The 13,439-nt window shown below is 41.5% G+C and overlaps 1 protein-coding gene across 1 annotated transcript in view; it reads right to left on the reverse strand.

The window, feature by feature from the left end:
- Window positions 1-4,463: 4,463 nt before the first annotated feature.
- Window positions 4,464-13,439, reverse strand: part of GRAMD4 (GRAM domain containing 4) — an 85,190-nt gene continuing 76,214 nt past the window's right edge. The window contains exons 16-18 of the mRNA XM_019509365.1: window positions 13,017-13,101; window positions 10,278-10,346; window positions 4,464-8,456 (exon numbers count right to left, since the gene is read on the reverse strand). Of these exons, the coding sequence (XP_019364910.1) occupies window positions 8,355-8,456; window positions 10,278-10,346; window positions 13,017-13,101 (256 nt within the window). The 3' untranslated portion in view covers window positions 4,464-8,354. The remainder of the gene's footprint in view (window positions 8,457-10,277; window positions 10,347-13,016; window positions 13,102-13,439) is intronic.

Here is a 13,439-nt window from a genome sequence, read left to right on the forward strand (position 1 = left end):
CACTGGCCAGGTACCAGAGGATTGGAAAAGGGCCAATGTGATCATCATTTACAAAAAGGGGAGAAAGGAGGACCTCGGCAGTTATAGGCCAGTCAGTCTTATCTCAGTCCTTGGGAACACCTTTGAGAAAAATATCAAAGAGCACATCTGCAAGGGCCCAGCAGGGGAGGTAATGCTCAGGGGCAACCAACATGGGTTCACTGAGGGCGGGTCCTGCCTGACTAACCCGGTGTCTTTTTATGATCAGGTCACAAAGTCCCTGGACAAGCGTGTCAGGGTGGATGTCGTCTTCCTGGACTTTAAGACGACCTTTGACATGGTTTCCCATCACATTTTCTTAAAAAAACTAGGTGACTGTGGCACTGATTCCTACACAGTCTGATACGGCGGCAAACTGGCTAGATGGTCACACCCAGAGAGAGGTGGTGGATGGGTCATTTTCGACCTAACGAGATGTGGCAGTGGAGTCCCCCGGGGCTCAGTCCTGGGGCCTGTACTGTTCAGCATCTTTATCAGCTACCTGGATGTGGGTGTGGAAAGCATGCTGTCCAAATTCACTGATGACACCAAGTTGTGGGGCAAGGTGGGCACGCTGGAGGGGAGGGACAGAATCCAGCTAGATCTAGACAGATTACAGAGGTGGGCAGATGTGAATAGGATGGAATTCAATGCAGACAAGTGCAAAGTACTGCATCTAGGGAGAAGAAACCAGCTACACCTATAAGCTGGGAAACACGCTTCTTGTCAACATGGTGGCAGAAAGGGATCTTGGAGACATTGTTGATTCCAGGATGAACATGAGCCGCCAATACGAGGAAGCGGTCAGTAAGGCTAACCGTGCCTTGTCATGCATCTACAGATGCATCACAAGCAGGTCCAGGGAGGTGATCCTTCCCCTCTATGCGGCATTGGTGAGGCCACAGTTGGAGTACTGTGTCCAGTTCTGGGCACCGCACTTCAAGAGGGATGTGGCTAGCATTGAGAGGGTCCAGAGGAGGGCCACTTGCATGGTCAAGGGGCAGCGAGGCAGGCCCTACAAAGAGAGGCTAAAGGGCCTGAATCTATTCAGCCTCCACAAGAGAAGGCCAAGATGGGATCTGGTGGCCATTTACAAACTCACCAGGGGGGATCAGCGAGAATTGGGGGAAGTTCCGCTCCCCCAGGCACCACCCGGGGTTACTAGGAATAACAGCCACAAATTGTTAGAGAGAAGGTTCAGGCTGGACATCAGGAGACACTACTTCACAGTTAGGGCTGCCAGGCTCTGGAATGGGCTCCCAAGTGAGGTGGTGCTTTCTCCTACCTTGGGGGTCTTCAAAGAGGAGGCTGGACAGATGTGGCTGGGGTGATATGACTGCAGTACCCATTCCTGCCCAGGGAAGGGGGCCTGACTTGATGATCTGTTTAGGTCCCTTCCGACCCTAAGCACTATGAAACTATAATTCAGACTCTTTCCCCTTGCTTCTTTGCTCAGAAGATCATTCCAAAACATTAACCCACCAACACTTAAAAACGTCTAATCTCTAACCTAAAATGTTACAATCAGTCTGTAGCCATTTGCACTGGTTTTATTGTTTAATTTCAATAGCTCTCATCTCTTTCTAATAGTCATGTATTCTTATAAACTGTATAACATGACAGCAGCCTCTCCCATGACACATTCTAGAGACTGGGAGGAAGTAGTTTCTAGACACTGAGCTTCTCTAGCTGTGAAAAGGAGTGTCCCAAACTGCCACTGGGAGGGGCCTGAAAGTGCCAACAGAACAATAAGAACCCAAAGAAAAATGTCCATATATCCTCTGGGCTGTTCTTTTTGGAGCCTCTACCCCAGGTATTGGCAACCCCTGGCATGCAGGCAGTGTGCACATCCGTGGAGCAGTGACCAGAGGCCAGGGGGCTGGCCACTTGTCTCTGGGCTTTGCCCCCTAGTCCCCTCCAGCCCACAGCCCCCCATCCCTGGACAGAACACAAAGGACATTGAACAAAGTTTTCACAGGGAAGAAGGTGTTTTATTGCTTGGTTGGTGGTGTGTGGGGCAAGGAGGCTCTGTTTGTTGGGGAGGGATGGGTGAGAAGAGTTATTTAATGTGAGGGGGATAAAAACTTGTTTTTGTTATGTGTCTGCAGTGAACCTGGTGATGGGGGTGAGTAGGGAAGATGTGGGGCGGTCTGTGGGCAGCAGTGCAGGTGGGCTAGATCAGGGAGTACTGGAGGGGAGGTGATCTGCCAGCACCTCCTGCATCTGTTGCCCTGGCCCGCACTGTCAGATGTCCTTTACCTACCACGCCTCCTGTGCCCAAGCCTTGCGGGAAATCTTCCATGAAGTGAAAACTCCTCCAGCTGTACTAAGGACAGTCCCCATGGGGTGGGCAGGTGACAGAACTGTCAGTCCTGTCAAGGGCCCCAATGCACTGGGGGAATCCCATCCCTGCCAAGGGGTTGTGCATGTGGAGCACAGTGTCCCCCAGCATATCCTGGAGGGCACTGCACACCTCCAGGACAGTCTCCCCAGTGGTGGCCTTGCCCATGCCAAACAGGTGGCCAACACATTGCAGGCTGGCGGGTGTGGCCAGCTTGAGCAGGACGAGGTCCAGCCGGGTGTCTGCAGGAAAGCACGGCCACTTGTTGGTGTTCTGTTGCTCCAGATGCACAAGAAGCTGCTCCAGGAGATCCCAGAAGGTGGCCCAGGTAATGCAGAAGGCCTCTAGCCACTGCTCATCATCCTAAATGGTCTGGATGACATGCAGCCACCAATCCTGGCTGGTCTAGTGGGCTCAAAGGTGATTGGGCTGGAGGCCCATAGTAACAGCAGCCCCAGCAGTGGCATCCTGGAGCCTGTCATCAACATCCCTACCAAGGTCTGGCCAGGTGGACAGGATGGAGGTGGCAGATGTGCAGAAGCAGCCCTGGGACAGGCCACGGTGGGCAGGCAAGAGGTTGCTGCATGTGGGGGAGCCAGGAGGGGCGAGATGGCTGTAGGCCAGGTGGCAGTTAGTGCAGCAGGCTAACAGAGCCAATGTGGCGGCCAGCAGGAATCCTGGGTGCTAGTTGTTGCTGTCAAGGAAGTGGCTGATCAGAAAGCAGAGAGCAGGGCTGGTTTTTGAAGAGCATTCCTGGCTGCTGGCAGGTGCAACCAGAGCCTGGCACTCCCCAAAAGTGGCAGGCAAGGCCCCACTGCAGGGACCTGGGAAGCAGGAGCAGATTGGCAGCAAATCTGCTCCCACTTCCCTGCATGTTTAGATGCTTGCCCAGCACCGGTTACTTGTGAGTAAACTGGTGCCACAGCAAATGCACATGTAGATGCACCCACAGAAAGTGATTTACCCTTGCCTGGCTGAATTCTTATGGAAAGAATTAAAGATGTGAATGCCCAAATGCTTTTATGTGAACAAATTTTGACAATTGTACTCTATGAATTTTGGGTTTTAAATTCAGAAGGTAATGGAAGAGGTGAAACTTATGACTCATTATCCTAACTAGAGCTGGCCAAATGTAAGTAAAGTATACCAACTATTAAACATCATAAAAAATTATGCAGTTGTTTAAAGATAATACGTGACAAGAAAAACAATGTGTCCTATGGCACAATAATTCACATGTTCCCAGAGAACCTCTATGGCATGCAGGGCTGATGTTAGCTAGTATAATTTAGTAGTGTTTGGGACATTGTCTGAAATTCTTCTCAAGTCTATGCTATCTCATTCAGTTTCTCAGTATTTGGACTAGCAAAACTCAATGGTTAAGTTCATATTGAGTGATTGCTTTCTTTTCCTTAGTTCCATTCTGAGGTTTTATTTAATGTGAGTGTTCAAAAAATGGCTGGTCATGGTGTAAGTGACCTTTATTCATGAGAAAACAAGGATAGGGAATGTTCCCTTCGCATCATTAACTGTTAGGTTTAAAATGTCCTCTTCTCTGACCAGAAACACCCAGAAACTTAAGTGACCACTCACATTTCACAAGTAAATAATAGGACTTCTAGACTATTCCAGATAGGGACAAGTCAAATAAAATATTTTGTGAAACTACCCAGTAGCTGAAAATCTTATATTCATAAATATTTGATTGAAGAGTTATCTGATGAAGTTGGCATCAAGCTTGCAAAGTCAACTGTTGTTCTTCATGAGTAGCAATGAACCATGTCTAGGGGAGGAAAGAATGAAAGATTTAACCCTCCCACCTCACCCCCCACTTATTCCCAAAACATTTTAATTGCACTTGAAATATTTCTTCTGGGCAGTAGTTTTTGTTTAATTGAACAATGGCTGATGGCTGCACTGCCCCATGCCACCGCTGTGCCCCAAACATACATGCTCCAAAAGGTGCACGAGGAACTGTTTGCATGAACTAAGGGATGCCTGACCCCCTACAACCGACTGCTGCTGATGGCCATGGTGCCATCATTGATGAAAATGAAGCTATAGTCTTACTACTGCAGATAGGAGAAGTGGTAAAACACTATACTTGTTAGCACAAAGCATTTTTATGTTTATTTAAATAAAAATTATAATTTATACAAGAGACTTCTTTAAACAAACAAGATTTTCTTAAAAAATGTACAGGGCAAATTATTTCATTATTTCAATTCTTCATATAGTATAAGCCTTTTGTCAGACAAAAGTTACACTGATAATGAATTATTTACAACTTCAAAATATAGACTCAAACTTCAGACATAAAAATTTTAACATCCATTCTACTTCAATGATTAGTAATACAAATTAAATGTCTGCCCAAATGTACAGAATTCAACAGAATTACCAGGATTTTAAGTTGCCAAAAGAAAAAGGAAAGGGAAAAAAACTATGTACATACTTTCATTTCCTCACTCTTGGGTAACATATCTTCCCTCTTGGTCTGCACGAACAGCAGTCAGGTTTTGGTGCTGGCTTTTTGTGTGATGTTGCCACTTACAAGTAGCAAATTTATATTCAGTCTTGAGTGACAATGTACAGAAAGACATGATTTTGTATTTGTATTTTTCTTCAGGCATTTGAATGGTCACCAATGAATAACAGATATAGCTAGTTTTCATCTCCCTTTTTGCTTAAAAGGAACTCAAACTAACCCCTGCACTCCTAGGAAAGAAGTTAAACCCAATTAAATGTGAATGATCCAGCAATGAACCATACAGAACAACAGAATTACAAGGGTAAACAGCAACCAACAGTATGGCAAAAACACCACTTTTTGTCTATTAAAAGTAGCACTTTACATTAAGTGGCACTATTCAACCTGTAATCAAAATTAAGCAGGTTATACTGCAACCTCTATGTTGGAAGATTTAAATTTAAGGTTATTAACTTCAGTGTAATTACACAAGTAAACTATATGATTACCCATTGCCCCCACAATATTTCAGGGCCTAGGAGAAACAAAAGCATAGCAGTACTCACCAGTAAGCACACTGAAGTTATTTTCTAGCTTTGTAATTACATTACACATGGGAGTAGTTATTTTGCAGTAATACTTACTACCTAATGTAAAGTGAACTTTGTAAAATATATACACGGATGTTTGTCAATTACATTACACATCTTCTCTAAAAAAAATCCAGTTCATTTTGTTTAATCCTGATATAAGAAATGTTGCATTGTAGTTTGCAATAAGTATACTGCTTTAACAATTTTTTTCAAAAAGTTCATATTGTTAAAGTGCAGATTAATTCTGAATAACAAATCAGTATTTCCAGTCAGTTTGTTTTTGTTGGACAAGCCAGAGTACATCATGTGTATGAACCTTTTTAATCTGGAATGAGGGTAAATGATTTTTTTCCCCTTCTTTAAAGCATGAGTATGACTAACAGTCCCAGCACCATCAGCACAATAATTTTAGGTCCTTCAAGAATCAGAATCTGATTATATTTAGTACTATAGTCAACCAAAGGGGGGAGGATGTAATAAGTGCAGTTACCTGTTCTCTCACTAAAACCAGTGTCTTATGATCTGAGTGAAGGTAGAAATTACATTTGAAAATGATACAAAAATAAGAAAAAACAGCTTGCTCTCTGTAAAAAATATAATCTTCTGTTTCTTCAAAGAGGAAAAAAACAACAAACACCTCACAAAAACCCAAGGGATTTACAGACAAACCAAATGAGCCATGGAACTGATTTAATTGTATATAACATTAAGCTATTTTAATGCTTATTTATTCACTGCTTATTATTTGTTTCCTCACTTTAATTCTTGAAGGAGCCTTCAGGAAGAATAACCTTAATACCCCAATACTGCATAAATGAAACTTTAATGTCTTGTAAAAATCAGAACTGCACTTCCTTGAAAAAAAAAATTGCAAAATTAGAGTTTGATGTGAACATAAACCTGCAAGCTGCAAATAGAGAGCTTAAAATGATATCTGATTAATAAGCATTTATAATAACTGGTAGAAAATTGTGTCTCCTATCAACTGAATTTACATTTGCCTTTGACCCAGGGCCTGAAAGTTTAAATTTGAGCATAAGCTGGCACCCAACCTTGTACAGGGCAACATACAAGCCTGTGCTCTAATAACTCTCCTGAACAGAGACCTTAGTGCATGGAAATTTAGTTTTAAACTTATTTGCAAATAGACACTGCTAAATATTTATGTGTGCACTACACCATCTAGAGCTCCAAGATTCAGCATAGGCAGCTTTGGACTCTTAAGATTCAGTTGAATGCCACTACACAGGAAAATGTAGTAACAAAAAGAAAAACCATCAACATTAAATTTTTACATGATTAATCATCGTCACTGTCACTTTCAAATAGGTTTCCACACTTTCCAGAGTGCCACCTTCCATGGTACCTCATATTGCTAATATACTTAACTGAATGTAAGGCTGAAATTAGTTTACCAACTACCCTGTCCCCAAATACTGGTCAAATAAATGAATTAAAAAACAAAAACCAAAAGGACAGATTACACAGAACTATGAACTATAAGATGGTGTAATATATATCTCACACCACCACTGAGACACCAAAAGAATTAAGATCTTAACTGGTTTTATGGGAAAGTTTGTGCAATGAAAGTATCAGTACTAATCAACTCAATGGATATGGTATGCTGTCTCTCCCCTCCCTACCACTGAAGGGTTAGTATATATTTTGCTGTGCTGTTAAGAGAATGAAAATGAAATCCTGAACACTCTCAGATGGGCCTTCTTATAAGAAACTTGCAAGCTTTCAAAACTTAAAGATAAATGTCAGCATGGGCTTTGCCCCTCTGAAAGGAGCATATGAGAAGAGTTCACCAGGATTCACCTCTGCTCCAATGGGAAAAGTCAGGTTCTATTGCACAAAAAAGGGGAATAAAAAAGGGAAAGTATAGCAATATCTAAAAAACCCCACAAGTATGTTTTCTAGTGGAAACATGTTACATTAAACTGGTATTTCCATTAGAAGGAACTCTCAAAAAAGTAGCGGGGAAAAAAAGACTGAGATTGGTCTCATGTTTTGTTTGGGTATAATTATTTCCACCTTCCCTCCCATCTTGAGAGAAGCGGACAAGTCTTTTTTACATGAACATACAAACACCTCATACACGTTATGTGTACAATTGTTGAGCCCTTCCATAACAAGTAACAATAGAAATACAAAAATGCTGCCTAACATTTTAGGAACAAAGTTTTGATGCCCTCTTTTATAAAAAGTAGCTTTCTTCCTTCCTTCCTTATACTTTGGTTAATCAGGAAAGGAAGATATGGTTACAAACATTGCCCTCAGCTTTGTAACACTGAACTCTCTGTACAAGGAATCTGAAACTACTCAGGAAAAACTAGAGGAAGTCAGACTGTTAAAAAAAAGAAACCCTACCTTTTTGCGATACAGAATCTGCAAGAAAAATGCCTTAAGTTTAGTTGATATATACAGACACGCACACAAACTAGGTAATATTTCCTTGATATGTTTTATAAGGTACCTAATTCAGAGCTTGTTGTCCTCAAAAGGACCATACTAAAGGCCACCAGAGTCATGTTTCAGCTCTCAGGAAAATAAAACTGAGATAATGGGCCAAATTTATCACTAATTATAAAAGTGGCGCTACCTCAGGGATGAAGCTATTCCAGTGTATTATCTAGTCAGTTCTCTAAGTATCTTCTGAGATTTTAAATGTCAGTAAATAAACATTAAAAGTGCTTAATGTGCAAGGCTAATAGTGATGATAGCACTTTCACTTGTTTTTAATACAAAAACCTTAAAATCAAATGTGAAGGCATATATAAAATACACTTGATTGATGTAACATACAGAATATAAACCACATGACAAGGAAAATTATTGCAAAATAGATGAGGATGTTCAATATTTTCACTACCAAATTGTAAAAGAAAAAAGAAAAGTTTCCTCTAGATCTTCTAAAGATAAGATACTAGCTTTCACTGTTCGATGATGCAGAAGTTATTTTTGCATGCTGGCTGGAAATGGTCTCAAAAGCTTCATCTCTGTGTACCATGGCACCAAAAACTAAAGGCTAAAGGAGAAAAAAAAATTAAACACTTTAGAGAACTTTCCAGTTTCTTTCACACTGACCTCACACACTCGCTCTGAAAGGTTAAACTATTAACTGGTTAACCGATAAGCCCAGTGATAACCAGTTAGCTCATCAGTTATTGTTTAGCACGTGGCGGGGGGCGGTCTAGCAGGGACGGGGGAAGAGAAGCCACGCAGTGCGCCAGCAAGAACCAGAAGGTGGCCGGAGAGGCAGGAGGGAGGGAGGAGCAAGGAGCAGGGGAGCGGGAAGGGTGAGGGAGGACTAGTATCCATAGCCTACAAGGTTACAGAGGAAAAATAGCAGGTAGCCTAATGACTTGTCAATTAAACAGTTAGCTGTTCCCTCCCAGCCAGGGGCGTCACATGGGCTGTTTTGTCTGGATGGGCTTGCCACAGCTTCCTCTTCCCCCCTACTCCCCCAAGGGCCCTAGAAGCAGCTCCCAGCAGCTGCGTCTGCACTGCTGTGTTATCGGTTAACCATTTAACCAATATAATTCGAGGTGGTTAAATGGATAATTTTAAAATTATCCATGTCCGTAACACACATCTTTACAAGGGAACACCTTCCTCCCTCCCTTTTTAAAGGCACGTCTTCCTGGGTGATTTTTGATCCATGTCAGAAGGAACAGGATTTCACTGACAGTTAGGAAGGACTTTCCCTTAACACTGAGAAGTCTGCAATTTTTTAAGTCTTGTAAAAACCTCACCTTAAATCTTATTTCTACCTTCACCTTTTCCCACAATGCACACACTCTTATACAGAACATCAGTAACAGTGATCTATATCAGTTATCATATTTCAGTTTCTAACTGCTTGATGCAGAGGCTCTCTCAGAATGCAAGGTGGATATATTTTGGCATAGCCCTGAGATTTTTTTTAACTCAATAAGTATTAACAGCCTAACAGGTCTATTAATGCTATGCATCTCTCTCAGGCTCCTCATAAATGTTAAGTTAGTTGTGTGGCTGGGATCTGACTAATTTTATTTTAGATGCCAAAAATCACATGTCCTACTGTGCCAGACATTATACTTTGGGCATCTGGAATAAAAATTTGTCAGATGCCAAAACAGCACTGGGAACTCAGCTCCCTGCATGCTTGGATGTCCCTGATGCCACATTTCCCTCTGTGCCTTTTCAACTTGCCAGGACCCAAGCAGCCTTTATCCCAGACTCCACATGCATGGGCAAATTTAAAGCCCCACAGTGCTACCCAGTGCAGGACTTTAAACTTCCTGGGCTGGGGGAGCTGATGCACCCCCTTCATCCAGCCCAGCACCTGTAAATCTGAGCACTGCAGGTCAGCGTAGGGCTGCACTGTGGGGCTTTCAAACTTGCTGAGCAGCGGCCTGGAAATCACCAAGAATGCCAATCATAGTAACCTCTCTCTTGGTTATAGTATTAATTTAAGTGGACACTTCCCTAAACCTATAGCTAAGAAAAGGATGCAACCTTCTCTTTCATGTATATTGGTGATACCACTACAAACAGAGACCTGCTACTCTCTATGAAAAAGGATGTTGGAATATAGTCAGATTCATCAGACAGAGCAGTGGAAGCCTCAGGTAAGGAATGAAGAAAATCCATTCAGTTTCCTACAGCAGAATTATTCAAACTCACTTATATGGGCTACATAAATACAAACACATTCAGGTCTCAGGACTAGAACAAAGATATAAACTTTTCATTCCACATTATGAATATTAGCAAGCAGAAGACAGTTTTGTAGCCTTTAGGCAGGGTGGGAAACCCAAGTATGCAAGGGTGGAATGCAGCTATACAGATACAGCGGGTGACTTACTTTTTGTGTTGATGGTGTTGATACTGCAATACCCATCCCTGATCCTGGGAGAACAGAGAGCACTTTGTACTACAAAACAAGACAAAGATACTTTATGTATTGACCAATTACAAAAAAAGAGTAGAGCATGTAACACAACCCCATATACTGGGGATCCTCCCAAACATGTTAAAAACAATCTATTCCCACTACTTAGAGTGACAGTCAGGAAAATAAGTCATTGTAAAGATTTTACAGATGAAATGGGTCAATTAGACATAATGGAACTGAAGCATTATCTCAGTGAAATAGGCTTTCCTTCACATTTCAACATAGTTTCATTGAACATAAGATAATGGCAGACCTCCACTGGACATAAGCACGTTAAAAGTTCATAGGTGAAGGTGAAACAGTTATGTGACAATTCAGGGAAATTGGAGCTCTCTATTAGACTCAAAAGAACCCTCAAAATATAAATTAAGTATATTAGTAATGTAAACAAAGTACCATACATCTCTGTCACTAGCATACTAGAAAGAGCAAAACACATGGAGAAAACTAAGGCCAAGCAAAACAAAGCACCAGTGACAATATTCAAAACTGAAAAATTATTGTGTCACATGCCTGGTGGAATCCTTCCCTTTCCTATCTTTTATTTTTCACCTCTTGAAGAGACCCCACATCAGATTAAATGATCATTCCTAACAAGGAAAGCAGAACACAACCCTCTCTGGAGACCTTCATCATTATTCCTTAGTCAGCATCTGTGTGCTAAGAACAAAATTCTCAAGCCCACTTCTCCAACAATGCTGATACTGCCAAGCACTTGATGGGTTGGAAAGCAAAGGACCACCATGCATCAATACCACAGACTTTTGTTTCCATGAAGGCAGGTGGTGTAAGCCTGTGCCCAAGGGACCACTTCTAGAGAACAGAAGAGAAATTCAGTTTCCATGCTTCTCCCAAGCTGGCCCTTTAATAATTTTGGGATTCAGTCTTGCTGATGCCAACTTCAGGAAAAGCATGTCACTAAGAACCAGAACAACTATGAAATTGGAGGCAGCCTATGGGTCAATTCAAGGGCTCTTTCCATTTGAAACCAGGAAGAATTAGGAAAGGCCAGCAAGGTGCTTACCCTGAGCATCCTTCCAGGGTTGCTAGGTAGAGAGCCTGGGAAAGATATGCCAGGAACAGGAATGGAAGGCAGCCCACTAAACAGGAAAGCAACAAAGGTGCTGAGCCACCATGAAAGCTGGCAAAAGATTTGTGATTGTGTGAACTGTGTAAGAAGCCAGACTCCTAAAAGGGAATAATTTTTGGGTTTGGGGGCAGGGAAAGAGGGTAATAAATGCCCACTGTGCAAACTTGATTAGCTGGGGAATGGAAGACAGCAGAAAGGCACAAAGCAAAGCCCCACACAATGCAGTCTTTGTTTGCTTTGGTGCAACTGCCAAAAAAGGGTACCGATTATGCTATTTTTTGCTCAGGCAACTAAACTAGGAGCTGGACTGAGGCCACAAATTAAATTCTACGCACAAATTCCCAACGGCTCAGGGATGGCAAATCTGCTCTTGTGTTGATGACTTGACACAAAAATGCTCCATATTCCACGTTTAACATTTAGACAGCAAAACTGATGCAAGTTCTTAGCAGAAATATAAGGCACGGGTAGTTTCTCCCCTAAACTTGGCAGTGCCACCTCTTCACTAGGACCTCATATTGATACAAATACAATTTTCTGGCAGCAAAACAGTTAGCAGGACTAGCTAGCATATACCTAGATCTACTCCAAGTGGTGTTTCATGGTAAGATGGCTGAATCCAATTAAAGTGCTGGGTGTACACACACTTTTTTTTTCTCCAAGGACGCTTTTTCATGTTCAATACAGGGCCTAAGACAGTAGTATATAGTTCAGGAAGGGGAGTAAGCAGAGAGATTACTACTTAAAAAAGGGAGAGGAAATATTGTTATGGAGAGAAAAGAGCAGTAGACATATCCACAGACAGTAACACTGGAGACAGAAGTGAGTGCAAGAGGTTGGATGAAAATTTATAAAAAAAGGGGGGGGGGGCAGGGACACAGAGAGATGAAGGTTGGCAGAAGTGAAGAACTGTATTCTGTATGAACTAGAGTGGGCAAGATAAATTGCATACAGTAATCCACAAAAGAGATGCTCAGCATGAATAAGGATTTTGGAAGCATGGGCAAATTTGAAATTTTTGATTACAAAGGAAATATGCCAGAATAAGACTGAGCATGGGCAAAAAACTAGTCAGACAGAGGTTGAACATCTGAGATGAGAAAGAATGCAGGTGTTAACAGTGATAGGTATAACAAGGAGACAATCTGAGATGGAGGAGGAACACCAAGGATTGCTGAAAGACTGATGAGACAGAAATGAAGCAGGTGAGCTAGAAAACTTCAGTTACCATCTGAAATGGTTTTATTTTATAAGCCATTTTTCCAAAGGGCACACAGTTGACAGAAAAGAACCCCGTTAGGTACATCTGAGCTGAACCTGAAAGTTTGGAAGCATGTGGAAAACTTGTTAAAGGCAAAAATTGAGTTGTTTTGTATATTTCAATCCCAATACCAAGTTAAACAAATTCTAATGCCCTGATATGTAGTTTTGCACTAAGAATTACATCTCTATAATATTTTAAATTCCCACTACTTAATTCTTAATATACACATTTGAAACAAAAGTAAAATGCAGCAATAGAACAGAAAACAACCCCTTTACAACCAATACAGGCTTACCTTCTGAATATCTGTTATATCTGTTAGTTTAATTACTTTATTTCTTTTAGAGGAGCCAGATTTGGAGCTTTCAAAGCATAAATAACTAAAAACAAGGAGGAAAAAAAGGTTTATTTAATGCTGTAATCTGAAAACAAAAGCTCTTAAAACCCTGCATATATTCTGGAGTTCTGAAATCTTTCAGAGTAAAATCAGTTTTTCAAAAGAACTGTGTGAAAAAGTGTCAAATTATAATTTTAAAAATAAGAAAAGCTGTCATGAACTCCCTCTGCTAACTTTGAGAGAAATAAAACCATGCACCACTAACATTTCAAACTCATATCTTTGCAATCAAAGTCTCATGAGATGGCAGAAAAGATGCACATCTTTTTGTTTCAGAATGGTGCATTTCTCTTTCACTTACTTCAGAAACAAGCTAGTTTT

The sequence above is a fragment of the Gavialis gangeticus genome, unplaced genomic scaffold (genome assembly GCF_001723915.1).
Source record: "Gavialis gangeticus isolate Ggan-Ray unplaced genomic scaffold, GavGan_comp1, whole genome shotgun sequence".
Taxonomy (NCBI): Eukaryota; Metazoa; Chordata; order Crocodylia; family Gavialidae; genus Gavialis; species Gavialis gangeticus.